The sequence below is a fragment of the Lichenostomus cassidix genome, chromosome 2 (assembly GCF_008360975.1).
Source record: "Lichenostomus cassidix isolate B80296 chromosome 2, HeHo_3.0, whole genome shotgun sequence".
NCBI lineage: Eukaryota > Metazoa > Chordata > Aves > Passeriformes > Meliphagidae > Lichenostomus > Lichenostomus cassidix.
Genome location: NC_139482.1, coordinates 81,289,826 through 81,310,715, shown reverse-complemented (window position 1 = coordinate 81,310,715; position 20,890 = coordinate 81,289,826). Strand labels below are relative to the sequence as shown.

Here is a 20,890-nt window from a genome sequence, read left to right as displayed (position 1 = left end):
TGAGTTCTGTGTTTTAGGTAAATGAAATTATTTGGTAGTAGTGAAAAGTATATTCTAGTAGACAGCTGTCAGATCTCACTCCTTAAGCATTGCTTGTCATCACTGGGGTTACTATTTATAGCTGACTGATGGATAGCAGTGGATCAGGCTGAGCTAAAATGCAGGTCAGGCTTTTCGTGTGTGCAGGTGAAACTTTTCACCTCTTAATCATATGGCACTGCAAAATGAAACATCATGCCAAAAGAGCGTAGCAATAACATGCCTACTAATATTGTTATTAGGAGCCATAGCTATTGTTTTACATCAGTAGGTGATGATCCCACCTAATTAATACTCAGCAGTGGAGGTCTAACATAAGCTGATTTCTTTTTTCAGAAAATCTGTACCTCATTGACTAGGCAAACATGTTGCTTATTTTCATTGCTGTTTAATCCTAAATTAAAACAGTATCCAGCTTACTGATTCTGTGATTCTGTTATTGCTTGGAATTTTGCCACTAATTTTAAATGCTTTTTGAAAGGTTAACCTTTGCTAGAAAACAAACAAAAGCAAAGTTATAACTGCTGCAATCTTTCCTTGCAAGCTAGGATTAATTTCTGTTAATATATTCATATAACTTCCCTGACACTTTTTTTTTTTAAATCCCCCTAGATATTGGCCAATGTAATAATTTTTATCTGCGGGAACTTGGCAGGAGCATACCACAAGCACCTCATGGAGCTCGCGCTGCAGCAGACCTATCAGGACACGTGCAACTGCATCAAATCCCGCATCAAGCTGGAATTTGAGAAGAGGCAACAGGTAAACTAACACCCATGTCTGGGTCTGCTTTTCTGTTTTCACACTGTTCCCCTGTTCCTTGTTATGTAATGCAGCAGCTTGTAAATGGAAAAACAATTAATTACTTGAAATTAAGGAAATATGAAAAGCCTTTTGAACATGGTGGCACACAATTTCCGTCTGAATACAGAAAAATGTTCTAGTTATTTCTGTTGTCAAATTGTGTTTTTTCTGACTTGTTCTATGAAAATATTCTATGATAAAGAAAGTTAAAAATGCTGTAAAGATTCTGTTTGCACACCATCTCTTATGTTGTTCTCATGGAATGAGCTGTGAGAGGTACATGTGTGTTTTTGGAAATCTTCAGTTCTTCTTTCCCAAGACCAACGCTGAAAATCACTGCAAGAAGATATTACTGCACTGTTTTTAAAAACATTTGAATCCACAATACTTATGAATCATGTGATATAGTTCCAGGGGTCAGGTTTGTTAAGAGGAGCTAGGGGAATTGCATAATGATAATATCTGTCATTTATTGTAGCAGATGAATAAAAGAATTCTCTGATTGCTTTATATAGTTCTTTTTCTCTTTGCAAGTTCTGTACAGTGCCTGTCATCCTGACAGATAGGTGCTTCATTTAAGAGAATTTGAAATACAAATCAGTTCATCAAGTAGTAAAGAAAATGGGTGCATTTTGCTGTGAAGGTCACCAAGACATGAACTTCTATGAACTGTTAAGGATCAGGGACTAGAGTATTCACTGACAGGTGTGTGTTGTCACAAGAAGTGCTGATGTGCACCTCGTGTGTCCCAGCTGACCTCAACTGTCATGTCTGTCTCACAAATGCCTGTAGCCATTTTAAATTTAGGTTTTCAAGGTCCATCATCACCACTTTTTTCTTAGAAAAAGGAAATGAAAAGTCCACACCAGGACTTTAACAGGTTGTGTGTTCAGAGGGCTATCCTTGGTTGCATTACTGGCTGAAGTTTTGAATGAAGTTGCTACAAAACATTTCAAGTAATCCTTAGGAGAACAGTTTAGAGCAAAAGCAAGTTTTGATGATTAGATGCAAAATTTGCATAAGATACTGTTGCAAGACAAGTCATTTATGTTTCCACCTCTGCCTCCACAGATGTGTGCAGGGAATGGGTGGACTTCGTAACTGAGCACAGTTGTAAGGGCCCAGGTTTCTACTGTTTGTTGCTTTTCCTGGAAGCAGAGGAAATGCACTGGTTTATCTGCAAGAAGCAGGAGGGTTGTGTTACTGGACACTGAATTCAAAGGAGTAAGGGTGCTTCTTGTAGAAAGGCAGTACTTACAGCAGTCATGGTTTGAGCTGATGTTTCCTGCAAATGTGTATTATTTGCTAAACGTTGCTAGATTCTGTGCAAAGACAGAAATAAGTAGCTTTGGTGTACTGTCACTTCTGAAGGTCTTACAGAAATTATTGAGAACCTGACAGTGTAGAGAAGCAAAACTATGAGGAATTCTATGACAGATACTTCGTCTTTGGGGTTTGTAGGACTTGTGTTTAAAATATGCTGTAGCCTAGCAAGATGGAAAGAAGCAAAAACCATCTTTCCCTGATAAATGTTGTTGTTCTTATACAATAATCAAGGAAATTTTACATAATTTATTATATATGTATATTTAAATGTGTGTTGTCACACTGCCATTTTGATAGGAATAAATGAATCAAATTAGTTAAGTCATTTACACAGCTCTAAGTAGTGTATTGCAGGGCTGGGTTAGTAACAGATGAGTCAGTATCTTATTGGAGTCAGCACAGGAGTCAAGTATTCCGTGGATGTCAACGCTCTTTTTGACCTCCAGTGAGCTCAAAAAGAGCTCATTAGATCTTCAGATCTTCCTCTATAGATTTCTTTGGCCTTTATCCTCTCAACCTCACTATGTCCTTTATCTCCAGTCAAGGTTTTTCCAGCCAAAAAACCAAGAAGTGTACCTCCATATTATCACACTTAGGAGCATTAGATATTTAAATGTGAAAAGGTGAAATGAGGATTCATTTGGTAAGGTGGCTTTTTCCCCCCACCAAGGATTAACACACTTCTTTGTTTGCAGACATGAGTTCAGAAGTGGATGTACTTTAGTCTGTCTTTAAACACTGCTTGTTTTTCCAGGAAGATACAAAAGATCAGCTATGTTTTTAGTATTCAGGAAGCAAATCAATCATATTGGTGACTATTTTTAGAGAACTGGGATACAATGAAACAGTAGGAGCACCGTGCTTTTTTAAAAGCATTGGTTTTGATCAAAGCCTTTATTAGCCAGTAAAAGGTTGTAGCATGACCCTTAATTCTACATCTCTGTAACAGGAAAAAAATTTAATTTAGTTTAATTTACTTTACATAAGCCACTTTTGTACAAGTGCAGAGCGTAGGATGTGCTTCTAAATCATTAGGGCTCCAGGTCAAATTTGCACATTTTTCCAGATCATGGACGTCATGTCTTTTATAATTGTTTTTGAAAGATGTACAATTTATGTTTCAAATTATTCTGTGAATTTCCTTTTGTATTATTTGAGAGCAGGCTCAAAGTGTAGACAACTATTGTTTTTCAGTTATTTGGGCATTTTTTATGTATATTTGAATAGCCTTTGTGAGAACACCACTTTGATAGATTAGTAGAAAAGTATATTGAACTACCACTCAACAATTATACCAAAGAACACAAGAGAAAAACCAGATCCATTGTTTTCAAGTAAGACCCATGTACATTAGAATCTGGTGAAATAGGGGTGTGTGTGTATAGTGAGGTACAAGCTGCAACTGCTGTAGCCACACCACTGTTTATTTCTTCTGTTGGGCACAGGAAAGGCTGGCTGCTCCCAAAGGGACAGGAAGCTGTGGGTGCTGACACCTCCCAGTAGGGCAGGGGCCACTTTTGAAAATGCAGTATTTTCAAAGCCCACTTTGGTGTTTCTCACACATCTTTTATGTCTTTTTGGTGTTTATAAATTAGAAATGTGGAACTATTCTGACCTCTTTAATTTGCAGTCTTATTCCAAGATACATATTTAAAATAGCCTTTCATAATGTTATTTGTCTCCCTGATAAAAGTCTGGCTGACAGTTTGTAGGGGTAATGACTCACTAGTGCTGAGTGCAATATCTGAATGCTGACAGCAGTATAATTGCTCTTCTCTCTTTCTTCTGGGGCTTTGCATCATGAGACATGGGAGATATGCTGAGAGATTCTCACAACATCACAGGGAGGTGTTCGTGAGGTGTTGGTGTTCAGTGGGTTCTCTGAAACGCTGTCTTTGAGAAGGAGGCAGTATAATGATGGTTTTAGAAACAACACTCAGCTAGCAGATGAAAATGAATGAGGTTTCAAATCATTGAGTGGGATTTTAATTTTTTCACTGAAGCATGGTGAAGCAATGCCATTCATTAAAGGAACTGAAATATTTTCAAAATAGTTTTTAAATTAATCTAAAACAGAGAAGCCTCATACTTTTATGAGGCTTAAGGCTGTTAGTAAAGAACAGAAACATTGAAATGCATTGTCAGAAATTAATATATAAAATGTGTATTCCTGCAAGCCTAGTTAATGCATTTTAAAAGGTAAACTACTAATATTTTCATTACTATAGAATAGTTTTTCTAAGAGCTTCCCCATTTTCCTGTTCCTCATAGCTTCAATGCTACTGAACAGGAAAAACAAAAACTAGTGTTAAAATTTTAAATTTTAGAATCCTTTTTTTACTTCAGCAGTGTTTTTGCACATACACATGTGTGCGGTGCCAGTCCTTTCTGTTAATCCATGTGTCAGTACTAGAAATAAAGCCTGTTCTGAAGAAGTGTCAAGTTTTGCATGGAAGACCATGGGAAAGATGGATAGAATATGCAAACAGAAACTGGAGAGAGTTCACTGAAGGGTTACAGGAGCACTTAGTGGTGCTTATGAGAGATGATGATGAGCCTTGGGGAACTCAAGGTGTTTTGCCTGGAGAAGAAAAGGCTTGGAGGGGACAGCTAACATCTGCCTACTACCAAAGGAGCTAATACAAAACGCGTGGTCAGATTTTTCTGAAAGGCACACAATGAAGGGATGAGAGGCAATAGACATAAGCTATGACAGGAAAAATCCTGGCTGGAAGGAGGTAAAAGATTCTTCCCCAAGAGAAGGTTTAAACACTGGCAAAGGCTACCTGGAGAGATGCTGGAATCTGTATGCAGGGAGATGGTGAAGTCTCAACTGGACCAGTTGTTATGTTTCAATTCTTGTTGTGGACAAAAGAGAACACACTATAAATATAGAGCTCAGAATCTCATTAGGCTGATTAAAGTCTTAACAATCTAATGAAAATATAAAAAATAAAATTTAATATTTTAGTTACAATAATAATGACAGTCACAGTCCATACTATCTAATTAACACACAAAACCCCCATAAATGCAGCTAAAACTGTTATGCCTAAAATATTCAAGTATATCCCCTTTGTCCCTAGTATTACCCTCAGTCTTCTGTGTAACCATGTAGCCCCACAATACAGTACTGCCATTGCCATCTGCCTTTTACTGAGTTTGCAAGGCCACAGGGTTAAGGCTGTCTGAATTTTTTTGACCCTCCTGGAGCTTTGTTTTTACTTGAGTTAGTTTAACAGCAGTATTTCTAATGACAAGGTGGTTATAGCTAATTATTTGTACTTTTCTTATGCCACAGTACAAACATAGATATTATATAAATAATAGTAATGAACAACTACTCTGTGAAGAATGAAATATTTACAACTGTATCATAATGTGGAAATATTTACAACTGTATCATAATGTGGAAAAATGCAGCCCTGACGTGACAGTGGAAGCCTTAAGAAATGAACACGCAGAATGCAGTGGGGAGCAATACATGCATGTGATGATTGGAGATGGTACATGGGCTTGGCACTGGAGACTCCAGATCTGTAAGATCTATAATATCTATAAGTGACCAGTCAACTCTGATCACTTGAAGAAATACAGACCTGGACCTGGACACAAGTGTTTTTAGAGGGAGCTAAGAACAAGAGACTTGCAGACCAGCAAAGAAAGAGCAAGGTATAAATGTGTGTTATCAGATATCTAAAAGGTAGTGAAAAGAGGTCCTAGATTGAGGAAGAAGTAAGCATCAACATCAGCATCACACTCCTTCTCACAAAGGAATTCAGATACTGATGGCTTGCTGAAAGTCTCTCACCACCATTGCCAGGCTGAAATCCATCCCCACAGAACAGTTAAAGCAAGGGCCTTTTATTACCAGAAAAAGGGTTATAAACTAAGAAGTGTATGCATAACAATTAAAAACATATTATTACTATGAGGACTTTGTTAATATGGAAGTATTTTTTTCTTTATTTTGTTGTTTTCTTTTTTCTCTAATAATCAGTGCAGGAATAATACTGATTCTTTGATTAGACTGTTAAGATTTCAGTTATGCTAAAAAGAAATGTAAACTAACAATAAATTCTTAGCTTTATATGTGTGTCTGTGTACATTATCAGGTTTGTTTCCTTTTAGTCCATAAACAATATTTTGAATATTATGCTTCGTGTGTCCCTCTGGATCCTGAAGTGAGTGATACCAATGTTACTAGCAAGATGTCTCAAGTTCATCAGGAAGATGTTAATACTGGTGGTTTGTACCCACTTCCTCCTCAGTTTTATTCCACTCAAGGCTGTACACTGCTGTCCCCCAGCCCTCTTACCCCAGAGGGATTGTTTGTCCCACAGTATTGGGCCCTAGATGCTCCCAGAGCAAAGCCAGTGTAGAGAAGTGACAGACATGTCGCCACCAGGCAACTGCTGCCACAACAAAAACCAGGGCAAAGCAAGCTCAGAGAAGTCTGGAGACCCAGTGTTGAATACAGAGCTTGTGATGCTGTGGTGAAATTGTATTTTCTGGGCTACAGCAGCCCTGAGCAGTTTCATCTAATTTTGAAGTTAGCCGTGTTTGGAACAAGATACTGGATTATGAATCTCAAGAGGTCACTTCCAGCCTGAATTTTTCAGTGAGTCTCTAGTTTTCTTTAATGTCTTTCCTATAATAGAGTGCTATGAAATACCGGAATACTATGATTTCAGATAGAGAGAAATGAAAAGGTAAATGTCACTTTGAATCATATCCTATACTGGCAAATTAAATTTTTTGAATCAACAAAAAGTCGTATCAGGTACTACTGAAATTTTTCCAAGTTTCTCATACTGCCTCTGCTTACACAAATGTAATTCTGGGAGTAATGTAGCTATTTTTGCTCCTTTTCTTGATTATGATAATAGTAGTAATTTTGCAAGAGGAAGATATGTTTGTTAAGAAGAGTTGAGTGATTTGAAAATCAAATAGGTATCCCTTGTCACTTCCTTGTGTTCAGGTTGTCCAGTCACTGAAAAATCTGAAATGGGCTAAATAGTCATGATGATACTGCACTAAGAAGAGTCTTCAAATAATTTTCCCCCAAGGCTTGATATTTAGTAAGAATTTGAAACTTTGATTTCAAGTTTTATGTCACAACCAAGACCCATAGATCAAAAAGCCATAACAAAGGTAGGGTTAGGAGGTACAGAGGTTTCACAAAATGTGTGGCTGACCAGAGGTTTTGTAAAGTAGAGAAGATACTCAGTTCTTTGCCTGAAAAAGGCTCACGTACTACATTAGCAACCTGCATCTTTTTTATATCCCTGGAATTACTCTTTCATCATACTTCACAACTTACAAAGTTGCTTAGGAGCTTCTGCCCTGTGGCAGAGATGGGGTAAAGAGGAGGGGTGGTTGGCAGCTTTTCAGTTTCCCACTGCAGAAAACCCCAGAGGCCCAACAAGTGTGGGATACTTCCCTTTCAGTGCTTTTTCAGGGATCTGGGAAATGACCTTGAAATATATAGCAAAACACTATTGACAGAAGGTCACTTTTCCTAACCATTATTTTCCCAGTTTCGCTCTGTTAAGTTGTGTGTAGCACCTATGAGGGACTCCTTACGTAGAAATAAGGCTTTGTCACGTTTTGAGATGTTAAAATATGCCTTTCACCCCAGGGAATGTGTATTTCACTGTTAGGAGGAGAGATGCCAATACTGGAAGTCTAGTTAGCTACAAGAAGACACTCATATAGTCCACAATTCTGAAATTAATAGCTTAGCAAATACCTTGGACAAGTATCTACTGCACGGATCAATAGACACTGCAGTTCTTGCATGTAATCTTTTTCTCTACCTTAGGACTTCATCGTGAGAAAAGGTCATTTACCATTTTGCAGTGAACTAGATGAGATTTCAGCTGCCTCTCTGTGTGTTGATCTGCAGTAATTTATTACATCTAACATACTCAGATAAACTGATGAGTTGTGCTGCTTTGTTTTATGAGGAAAATGTGTAGTTTAAGCAGATACTAATTACCACATTTTCAAAGACATCCTGATAATTGGGATGAAATTCATAGCTGGCAGGCAAATGTTAATTTTTTGTCACGGCACCTGCAATTTTGTCTGCCACATTACAAAAACTAAAATTAATAGCTGAAAAGTCATTCTTTTTAGAAAGAGAATGTCTTTTGACAGCAAGTCCAATGTTTTCAATTATTACTTAGTCCCATAATGAATTGTCTCATTTTTAAATTGACAATTAATTTCAAGGTAAAAGTTATTTAAATCCAGCTATATCCCTTTGTCCTTACTAACCTTGCTATATCTTTTTCAGCTCTCCACATTAAACATTATTCTCTACAGACAGGGTTTACAGGATATTGGGCCTACAGAAACTACACATAAATCACACCGATTTTGATAATCCAGAGGCCTTTTTCCAGTCTTTTTTTTCCACATACAAATTGCTCAGTCATATCATAAATATTTTTATAATATCTTAAATAATATCTTAAACATCTTAAAAGATTCTCTGTAATGAGAATTTTCCAGGCATTTGTTCACTTGTGTGACCTTTTAATCATTCATGATTTCTTGCATCATTTTTAAGGCAAGTATATCTGAACACACAGTTGTCAATTATATTCACAATGAAGGTCCCATAAGGAGATAAAATCCATTAAAAACCTTTTTCTAAGTCTATAGGTCACATTGGCTTTGTTAGCAGCAGCATCATGCTGGAAGATCCTGCTCATTGGATTAAGTACCATGAACTCTCTATTCTTTCCAGAATTACTGCTTTCCAACAGGCTTGCTTCTTAATTGTAAACAGCTGGTTTCATTCTGAATTAATTTTCTTTGGGTATTTTAAATACCTTCTGTGTCGCTACTCACAAAAAGTTATGTATTTTTCTAACATCGTTAATAATCATATCATTTTTAAATATCTTCTTTATGTCACTCCTAGTACTTTTTGTTCTTTAAGTGATTGTCCACATGAACATTTGCTTTGGCAGTGTATATACACTAAACAATTTAATTTGGGGACATTTGAGCCCTATGTGTCACTGTGTTCTTCCCACTTGCTTTACCGTGTTTAGGTTATAATAGGAAGGTGTGGTCACTGTCTTTAAGGTCTTCTCAGCAATCTGACTAAATTGGGACTTTTCTGGAAGTTCATATCCTTGTCCATGGCCTAGTTAGATCTTCCTTCTAAGTCTTTTCAGACTGTAAATCCATGACCTTTCTCTTTTTGTAATATTCTCTTTCTTTCCTCTTCACCCCAAACCCTTACCTGAATTTAGCAATTTCCAGGATCTGAAAGGCTTCATACTGTAGCAAACAACATTGGGAAAAAATACAACTCTACAAAATATACTACCCCAGGTGCTTTCAATCAAAAGCACATACCAAGTGGTAGATGTCAAGTATAGGAGCCCCTTCTGCTACCTTCTAGGAGCTCAGCTGGTTGTGTACAAAGCCACCTTGTTTTTAAGAGCTGCCATGAAAGCTGTAAGAACTTACAATGCAGTCTCCTCACTCCTTCCCTTAGGAGCTGCTTTTTTTGATGGGGCTGTCACCCTTGGTCCCCACCTGAGCTGCACTGCAGTTGTGTCAGTGCCAGTGTCAGTCTGGACCCTGACCCATAGATTTGACTTTTTGAAGAAAAACCCTTTCCTTCCATTTGGAGTGGTCACTGGATTCAGCTGTTTGCACTCAAAGATGGTGTTAGGAAAATGAGTCTCTTCCTGTAGGTCACCAGGCTTCTCTTCAGGCACCCCCATTTCTCTTGTAAGTTTTGGTAAGAATTGTACATGTGGATGCTTAACGAAATGAGAAAGAAAAGCTACTTACTAGTAAGTAAAGGTTTGTGAACTGTGTTGGCCTGAAAGGTGCTCACAGCCTGTGTGCCTTGCTGACTCATAGAGCCATGTTTCATGTTTTACCATGTTTTGGTTTTCTTTTAAATAAAAGATCTCTCAGATTGAGAGGAATGTGAATTTATATGGGGTGGAAGGGGAGGTGATATGGCCTCAGTGATACTTTTACTCTTAGAGCTAAAAGGTACATGTCCAACCTCAGATGCTTGGGCATATACACACCTACAACATGGTTGTGTACCTCAGCTCTGAGCGTGTGGGGACACTGAGGCAAGTAATATTCTTGTTAAAAGCATTACATTTATTTGTTCTTCCAGATTATCAAGTAGCTTTCCAGAAACCTGTGATGTCTCAGGCTTGCTACACAAAATATTCAACACAAAAATGTGTTTCTCAGTGAATTGCATTTAGAAATCTGCCAGGAAGTTCGATTGCAAGCCATTCAATCTGTGCTACTGTGCTAATTTTTAAACCAGAATGTTGTATAACACTAAATCATATGTTTGTATAAATCTAAATTATCACATGAACAGTCATTATCGCTGACAAATGTCCTCTTGTTTAAAAAAAAAAGTCTGATTGCCGCATTAAAGGAAACAGACCCAAGAATTACAGCTGCATTTGTTCTTGAGGTAGTTCTGGTTGCAGTGAAGCTTTGTGCATTATTATAGGTGAAAGTAAATGTGACATCTTGATTAAAATTTAAGTTTTTGAAAATGTGGTAGTGGTGACAGTAAACACCCTCCCTGAACTTCCTCTCCCTGTATTTCCTTATTTCATGGAAACCTGACACTTGCTTTCTAAATCCTTACCAGAGCCACTAATGAATTCTTTCCGGCCTCCTCCTCCAGTTTTAATGTGTTTTCAGATGGCGGAGATTAAAAAAGAAATAAAAAGGAAAAGAGAAGTGAGAGAGAATGCAAAAGTGCACAGGTTTAACTACTTACAGCTTCTACATTCACCTCTTCTGTATCTACTGAAACCCACTTTGTGAACTTAATTTGTTCCTTTTAAAAAGAGGGATTTGTGTCTAACTGAAATGTTCAAAGAACTTTCATGAGCCGAAGTGGCATTGTGTACTAGAGCTGTTTTCAAAATACAGTTTTTAGAAGGCTTTATTCCTACTTCAGAATGTTTTTGTGCAATGTAGAAAAACAAGTCTCAAATATGAAGAGGTTACTTCATCCTTCTCCTTGCTTGGTGGTGAGACCCAGAATACTTGAAACATCCTCAGCAGGTGTCTGTCTTAACTGTCTCTACACAGCCTGGAGCTTCTACACCTTTCCTAGATTACATGTTCCATTATGCTTTTATCTTTGGGGAATATTTTCCCTTTTGCCCAACTTAATAAGCCACAATTCAGTCTAGGCCTATGAATTGCATTAGGTATAAATAAAGTTTATTCCTTTTCTCTTAGAACCTCATGTGCACCCGAAGGCTGTTGCCCCCTCTCAGTTATTGCTAAAGTGATAAAGTAAGCACTAAAATAAGGCACACAAACCCAGTTTCCTCCCCTGTGGCTTGTAGGACATGTTTTCCAGGCCTCTGATACTTTCTGTTGTCTAATTTTCTCCACTTGGTCCAGCTGATTTTCAATACTTTGGCAGCATTATGTTTCTTATTAAGTACAATTTGACATTTCAGAGGACCTTGGAACATAACGTGCTATTGTCCTTTCACCTTTGCATTTCCAAAAGTTTGTTTAAAAATCAAATTACTGGAGGTCAGATAGAATCCATAATTAAATCAGTTACATTGTCTACCAGTGCTGGACTGGAACTGTCCCCACAGTTTCATTGCTCTTTGATCACTCCTTTCTAGTGGTTTTCCAGCTTTTAGAGTGGAGTTTTATAAGCCACCATGCATTTAATTGAAATAGAGAAGTGATTTTTGCTTATGTGCCATAACCAAAATCTAATATAATTTTTTATTTATCTTATTCCTTCTAATGTGAGAAAAAGAAAATTGCCCCTGGTGCTTTGAACAACTGTAATTTAAAATGGTTTCATATTGTAAATAATATTAATACAATTCAGCTGTCTGTGTAGGATATTAAACTGATCTAAGAAAAAAACAAAATAGTTGCAACACTTATGCCCTGTAGACAATTACTGGGAAGTCTGCAAGATCCCTCAAATCTCATATGCTGGAATTGCAAGAAAGTTCTCCTAGCCTTTTTGTAACTTTAGATTCCTCCCTCTTAACACCATGTAGTGGGGGGGTGGGAGGTGGTTTTTTTTTGTTGTTGTTGTTTGGTTTTTTTGGGTTTTTTTTTGCAGCTGGTTGTATTTGAAGGCTCTTTCATAGTCTTATTCTGTTGGCTGTGTAAGATTCTTCTGCTTCCAGCCATCATTCATTTGTGGCTGCTCTGTATTTTAATAAAGTAACTATTGCCTTTCTCCTGCACTTTTATTTATATCCAGTGCATTGGATTTTGTATTTTACTACTAAGTAATGAAATCTGATGGAGCAAAGAATTGCAGTTCACTTTTTCCAAATTCATCACTTTGAGTACACCAAACCATCTTGTAAATAACTTCAAGAAGCATTTCTTCTCCTGTCATTTGCGTTTGTGCATCCTTAGTGTTTCTCAGATGTTCTTGTTAAAATGATCTTAAAACGCATTTTGTACTCTTAAATATCATTCCGTTTCCTTCTTTCATGTCTCTCTCTGCCAGTAAATAGGTGTCTTCTTCCATGCTTCCTTTCATCTTTTGGGACAGATCTTATATTCCTCATGTATATCTCTTCTTTCAAAGTACATTTTTTTTCCTGTACAATCTTTCACAGGGATCTTTTTACTTAGGAAAACTAAGACTGGTTTACTCTTTGAAAAAACAAGCAGTTTAACTCCTACTACTGTATTTATTTTGTGTGATTAATCAGACTAGTGCCTTTAAGTATTTGTGAATATCTGATATGCTGGTCCCATTCAAACTGTATTCAGCATCCTACCCCACTTCCCATTTTTTCAGATGGCCATTCAATAAAAACCTCAAAAATGTAAAACGACCTGGCTACTACTAGGCTATCCCTAGATACTCTGCATAAAGAAGGATAGTCTGTTTTGAAAACACTAAAATGCAAAAGCTAAAGTCAAGTGCCAGCTACTCAATATTCTCAGCCTCTCCTTGAGTATGAGGAGTTTCTCATGAAATACTAGAGATAGGAGACATGCGAGTATCTTTGCCTATGGCAAATTTAACAACAGCTGGAGGTTCCAGTAATGGGCTGGGTAAATATTATGGGCCATGGTGTGTTGTGGGTTGTGCTACAACAGGTATAAGCTTACTAGGGGCAAATTTTTAAGCTAAATTCCTTCTGAGTTCTTTAAGCTAATTTTAGAAATCCCTTAAGTAAGCCTTGATTTATTCCTGAATGTTGTTTGTGAGTATCCCTGCATGGTTAAAATGAGGAAGAAAACCAACACAAAAGTATATGCCTGTGAAAAACTGGAATAGATAATCTTAGGCATATGCTTCCCCAGTGATGTATCTGAGTGCAAGAAAATCTGTGGCCCAGTTACTTAATGAACCAGAATTGATGTTGCATTTGACCAATTTTGATACCCACAAGTCTTGTGGCACTCTTTTTCAACTCAACTGTGTAAGGTGTGAAAAATAATTTCCTTTTGGTTGTTGTAGTTATTGACTGCATAGTTCTATTTCATGACTGCTTAAGCCAGTCTCAGATAGTCTAAAGCTCAGATCACTGTGTGCCTGTTTTAAAATTTCTTCTTCCTTGCTACTTTCATTGGATTTTTCAAGTTCAGTAGTTACCAGATTTCTCTTTATAGGTCATCAAATGTAGCTGCTCAAGCAGTAAGACAGTACTAAATTTGTGTAGCCTTTTTTAATTTTCTGCTTTTAGCAGATAATGGAAAATTACTGTATTGATGACTTTACACAGGATAATATATTTTCAGGCTCTAATGCTGCCTAAATTTTTTTCAACATTGAATAGGAAGTTTCCTGTAGTATTTGGTTAAGAGTGTAATACTGAGGTAGTTTAGCCATGGCCCACAGCCAAACTTCTACCTAGCTACTCACTCACTGCCCCCCCAGCCACAGCAGAACAGAGGGAGAAAATAGGGAAGAAATCCCCAGGATAGAGAGAGCTTGTAGGTCCAGACAAGAAAATAATTTACTAATTACCACTGTGGGAAAAACAGACTTAATCTCCTGACAATAACATAGTGTTGGCTAGTTAGAAACAAAAGAGACAGATAATGAAGCCACATCTTTCCTTCCACCTTTCCCAGGCTCACCTTCACTCCTAGCTCCCCTACCCTGTTGAAGCACCATGGAGGGGAATAAGGGCTGCTGAGTACATAGGATAGCACATTTCTGCTGCAGGTTTCCTCACAGCTTTCCTCTGCTCCAGTGTGCACTTTCCACAGGCTGCAGTTTCATCAGGCATATCCATCTGGTCTGCCATTTTTCTCCATGGGTTACAGACCAGATATCTGCTCCAGAATGGAGCTTTTCCTCCCCTGCTGATCTTGGTGTTCCCTCTGCTGGATCTCACTCCTTTTGTTTCCTTCTCTCTCTGTCTGGCTTTTCCCGCCTTTCTTCACACACGCTTTCATGGAGATACCACCAGCTTTGCTGATGGACTCAGTAGTGTTTTGCAGTGGATCTGTGGCAGAGCTGGTGACCTCTTTCCCCAGAGGCCACCTCTGCAGGTCCTCAGCTGCCAAAACCTTGCCACCCATGCCTGATGGAAACAGAGGTCTTGCAGAAGGGGCATGGGGACTGTAATAGCTGCAGGTGGGGCAGGCTGGAAGGGACATCTTGGTGACAGCAGCTTGGTATTGTGTGTCTTGTGAAACTGTGGCCTTGGTCATCTGAGACCTTTCTCAGCTAGGCACAGTCCCATCTTTCTCCCAGTTATTACAAATAACTTTGTATCATCAGAAGATGCCCCTGATAATTGTTCCCATTCATTTTAGCACTTTGCTCTAAAATCTGTTCTACTCCAGCATTAGTTTGTATGAACTTCTTTGATTCATATCCCAGAATTATTAGCTTTGCATCTTTCCAATCTCCTCTTTTTGGTAGGAATGTAAAGTTATATAGTTTTTTACAAGTCTTTCTGCAGTACACTTCAATCTTCCTTTGGCTCTGCTGACTGTGTGTTAAACTCCTTGAGAACAAAAATCCTTAGTTTCTATTGCTCAGACAAATTTGTTTCTCCAGAACCTTGTTTTTTGTGCTTTTTAATGATTTTATGCTCTTCTCTATTCCTTATGTCTGAAAGGAATGCCAGGTTTGGAAGGGTGCCTTTCTCCAGTTACATATTTATGATCCTTTAGAAATCCTCTAGCCAGAGTAGATCCTGATGCATGCCTTCCTTCCCAACGCTGAGCTGTATTGGCTACTGTGATCTTTCAAATGTGAGAGGACTGAGGGGAAATAATGTTATAAATAGGTCTTGTTAAATTCCCTTTGCTTTATAGGTCACATCTGGTTTTGTTCATGAGTCAGTCCATCACAGATACCTTTAATAATGCCCTTTACAGCATTGAAGGGAGCCCTCGGGCAGCCTGGGGCTGATAATGCTGCAACAACTGCGGCTGCACGTCTTTTTTTACGTAATTAAGAAAAAGGCCTAGTGCTCACAGGGATTATGTGCAGCTGTAACACTCTCCACACTGACAACACTCCTTAAAAGCACAGTTACAATAAAGAGGTTTACTCCAGGTGAGTAACTCCTCATCACTGATTTCGCAGTGTAGAGATTGCTGGACAAAGTCTGTCTGTGAAGAATGGAATTTTAAATTGATAATAACTCCATTTTCTCTCCATATTTACAAAAAAAATTTGCACCAGTAGTTTTTCTGCATTTTAAATTATTTTAAAGGTTAATTTTAAGATACATCCTTGCACAGACACTACACACTAAGAAGGAACATTTGTTTTCTGGTACCATAGGGGAAAAAATATGTTCAGCTTGTTAAAGGAGGTATAAAAATAGGACATGGAAGTTAGTGTGCCTGGGGCTGTTATTGTGACATGCAAATACTTTGCAAATATGTCCAAGGATGTCTGAGGTTTTTATTGTTCTAACAAGACAATATAATCAAAATCACAAGCTTTTGGTTTTCTTTTTACATTCTTTTTTTAGGTTAAACCTTTCTTTTATACATAATTGTTTGCTACTCTATTAATAAATGCCTTTCTAATGAGAGTTGATTGCTTATCTTGTGTGTGTCTTGTGATAAAGTTTCTCTCCATTTTCCTCATTTTGTGTAAACTTTAGGGCTCATTTTTCTTTCCCATATGCATTTTCTGGAGTTCTTGTAAATTAATGTGTGCATCTTCTATCAGTTTGAGAAACAAACAGTATGTCACAACCCAATTTAGAATCAGTAGCATATGAAAAACATATTGCTCTTAGCTGAAGCCCCGTTGATTTTTGCATATAAAATGCAATTAAATATTATTGTTGTTGTTATGTTTTTGTTCAAACTCTGTGCAAGGATTCTTAATTATGCCAACAGACTATCATTAAAAAGCTGTGTAGTGCTATAAATAGATGTACTACAACTCACTCACATAAATCACTGCACCACACTTTCTTCCTAATTTTTTCCATTCAGTTAAAATTTTCATCTAGCCAGTAAAAGACAGAAGCATGTTGTTGCATAGCATAGAATCCATTAGCATTTTAAAGATATGACTGTCTGAAGGTGAACTGGTTGACAAGTATGAGGAGTATGAATGATGATGCACTGAAAAGGAAGTGGCAAAACAGTGGTATAATATGCCTGTAATGCATACGGGGATGCAGTAGGTGATTCTCAGGAAACTCTGATGACAGTTAAATAGAACCACGCGTATTTGGGATGCTTTAAAATTCAGGCAGTTGTAAAATATGCAAAATTTCTGCTACATTGTCTGGTACATACTATTAAAAAAAAGCATCAAGTCAGCTTGATGTTTGTGGAGACTTTGGTAAAAAAAAAGTATGTTGTATGAATATGTGTAGGAAAACAGCTATCCATTTTGAGAGAGACTTTCCTACATTATGGTGAAAATGTAGAAGCCACGTGATATAAATGTCTGTTAGTCATAGTGAGGATTTATGGTGATTTCCAGAAAAAGTATGCTATTATTTTCTATACTAGCAGGAGTAAACTAAGTATTCAGAATTGCAGTGACAAGGTAAAAGAATCCCATGCTATGGAAATAGATAAGGACTTCAGCCCTTTTGAGATTTTACATAATCCGTGAGGCAGGACAACAAGACAATTAAACTGTGGGCTGCAGAGAGCCATGAGAAGTATGGTGAACCTGTCTTGAATTTGGGATGGAGGGAGCTGAAGGAGTCACCACAATGTACACCACTACGGAAAGCACATTGCAAGTTTTCAAAGGAGATTCAATATCTTTTTAACCCCCAAAATCACATTAAAATGTGGTTCTGTTCACAGTTAAAATTAAGAAAGCCTTAACAGCATTCAGCATACACCAAAGGATTTTTATCCTCTACAGGTGTCCCCAAAGGTCCTGAGGATGACTGATCCTGACAGAGCATTATAGCAGATCCCTCAAACCTTGTTTCAGAAACCTTCAAGTTGATCATGAATTGACCCAGATCAGTGATACTTCTCAGATTTAAAAACGTGAACATGCAAACCACACTGAAAATTATTGAGACATTCAGAAAACCCTATTTAAATCCTAATTAAAAGCTGTGGTTTGGAGGCAAAGGGGAAAAAGACACAATGTGTGCGCACAGCAGACTTCAAAACCACTTTAGTCTGTGGTTTCAGATCTGGAAAGGCTGTTGCTGAGCACCTTTGCTTTGTATAGGATAGGTCAAATGTTTAGCCCATGAAAGTACTTGACCAGAGTTCCCTCAACTGCCTACTCATTTTTGCAGCATCTTTGTCCTCATATGCCTTCTTCCAAGGCCATTCTAGCACCTCCTTTTCCGGAAAGAGATTTACTGTGGAGTTCTCTAGCAATTTTGGGTTTTTTAATACTCATAAAAAATTCAATACAAAACCAGCATATTCTTCAGTCACTGACTTTCTCTAGTATAACATTTTTTAGAGAAGAGCTGCATTGCTACTGGATTCAAAGAGGGAACCATTGCAAAACTCTCCTGTCTTTTCTTGATCATAAGCATAGACTCTACATGCCATTGCTGCCTTTTAAGTGACTCACTGTCTTTCTTTCTTTCCAGGCATAATATCTGAAACTTCCTTTCATAAATTAAAACTCTTCACTCTAAAAGTATCACAACAACTAGGCATGTATCTGCAATGAAACACATTTTCACTGAGAGGAAAAAACGGAGGGTAATGTAACTGAAATTCTAGCATTAATTGACAAGAAATGCAGAAGGTCACTTGAAGTGCTGCATTATGGTGGCTTTTCTAGATGCTGGAATTTCAACCTGTTAATATAGCTAGGTAATAAGATACATTTTTGGGAAGCAGGAAAGAAAATAAAACAACTGACTTGATATGATATGAAATGATACGATATGATGCAAATTTTTCATTCCATGGAAATTTGTGCTTGAGTTGGTCATGTGATTAATTAGCCTAACTGTATCTTATGAATTGGTTTCTTAGTCTGGAAAGCCCACATATTAAAAAAAAAAACCCTCTAAAGAGGTTTTTATTTAGTGAGATAGGTTTGGTATTGGGAACATTCTGGCATCAGCTGCAGGGTAAGTGCAGTGAGAGCTTCTTCTGAGTCACTGACTGTGTTAACAGCAATGCAGGGTTGTTTACCCTTCAGTGAAAGATGTGCTCTTGAGCAGATTAACAAATGGCCCTGCAGGGACTGCTGTAACCCCACTGTGCCCATGACTTTGTGATAATTACAACTGGTGCAGTGTTGCCATTGTGTCCCCATTGCCACATTTTCCTATCTTGGCTTGTATCTGATGTTCCTGTGCAGGGCAATATCTATGCAGGAGAATATTTATCACAAATTTTCTTTATTCACAAAAGGAAGATTTTAGCCTTTCAGCTGTAGAGACATGGTGTTAGGTTAATTCCTCTTTTCAAAGGGAGTGGATTCAAAACCAGAGTGGTTTGAGTTGAAGGGACTTCAAGGATTGTGTATTTCCAAGCCCCCTAATGTGTATTTCCAATACAGGCAGGGACGCCTTCCGTTAGACAAGGTTGCTCAGACCCCCATCCAACCTGGCCTTGAATGATGTGGGATAACTTATATTTGAATGTTACGTGGCATCCTGTGTTGAAATACACTGTATTATTGAAATGAACTGGGTTTTTTAAATATATAGATGCATAGGTATTAAAAAAGTATTTTTAATTAATTACATCAGAATAAGAAGGTGACATGGTAGGATTTTGTTAATTTGTGTTTTGATTTCATTTTAGTTTTATTATGCAAGTCACAGCTTTGAGAATTTGGAAGAATACAGTTTTAAGACATTCTGTGTCCTTTGAACTTTTAAGTATTACTGTAATACTTTAAGTATTACAGTACTTAATTGTATAAATTACAAATAGGAAAAAAGTTAGGCACTTGCTCAGAAGGCTATCTGTAGTCATGCGTTTAACACATTTAATTTACCTACTCTTGTAGGTAAGTTTTGTAAGTCATCTTGGGTGAATTCAAGTACCTGTTGATAAGGAATACACATAAAAAGAAGTAGTAAATGTTTTAAAGGATTAGACTGTGTTGTGTAGCTTGCCTGCTTTGTTGTCTTGGAAGTTCATTAAAATGTTAAAAATCAATTGTAAGAAAGCTTCTCTCCCTCCACTACTGAAAGCAAAGTATTAATTTAGTTGATTCTAGAGCAGCTAGTTGTTCGCAGTCACAAAAAACCCCAAAAAGGTTAAAAAGAAAGGAATAGGAAGGCATTCAATTTAATCCATTCCTAATGTTTAATACTTTGTTAACATGTATAAAAATTGGTAATAGAGTAATTTTAAATAAGTTCAAAAACATCTGAAATTTTACTTAGATGAAAGGGGATACAAAAAAACAAAAGTATATTTTTTGAAAATTAAATTGTCATTGAGAAGACAAATGTTACTGTAAGTTTAACAATTATTAGAAAGAAACACAAAGTGTTTTTTAAACCATGCAGAAATTAAGTGATTTATCTTTTTCAGCGTAAGTTCATATTCAGAACTATGCCATGTGATTTCCCATAGTAAATCTGCTGAATACTTTTTTTTAATGCTTCCCTGCTCATTGTGGAGGAAAGGGGTTTTCTACACTTATGGAAGACTAATTGCACCATTTATCTCCTGGCGAAGCATGAGGAGGAGAGGTCAAGGAATAGCTAGATTAAATAAAATAAGTGGTAATGAATCCTCAGGTCTGTGTATTCAGGAGAGTGACCTAAAGAAGCTCAGGGATGAAACAACTGAAGTGCTGCTGGCGCCTCTTAGGCAGAGTCTGTCACCCAGAGTTGTGCTGATAGTTCAGGGCAAGAGAGAGGCAACTGTGATACCAATTTCTGCAGAGCTCCAAGGGAGACCAGGACTACTGATATAGAAACCCACTGTCTGGGCTTAGTAGTGGAAGTAGAATGTAAGATTTGGGTGAGGTTGATAGATCGAAGAAAAGTCAAGGCAGCTTTTGTAGAGGAAAAAAAAAGAGAATTCTCTGAAGATTTCAAATCTTATGGGTGAGAGTAATCCACTTGATATGGGCTGCCTGGATTTCTGAAAGACCAGATCCCTCACAAAAGGGTCTTGAAGAAACGAAGCAGGCATGGGACAGGACAAATATGTTTACATGATCAAATATTTAAAATTTTATTAGCTCTACCAATTGAGAATTTTTAAAAAAATGTATTTTTAAAAAAAAATCCCTCATTTCCCTTCAATTTTCTCTCATGATCAGGTTATTTTTAAGTAGCTTTCTGCATTC

General features: G+C 37.4%; 1 protein-coding gene across 1 annotated transcript in view; it reads left to right on the top strand.

The window, feature by feature from the left end:
- ADCY2 (adenylate cyclase 2) overlaps positions 1-20,890 on the top strand; it is a 202,186-nt gene that overhangs the window by 98,502 nt on the left and 82,794 nt on the right. The window contains exon 4 of the mRNA XM_085052161.1: positions 652-801. Coding sequence (XP_084908287.1) covers positions 652-801 — 150 coding nt within the window. The remainder of the gene's footprint in view (positions 1-651; positions 802-20,890) is intronic.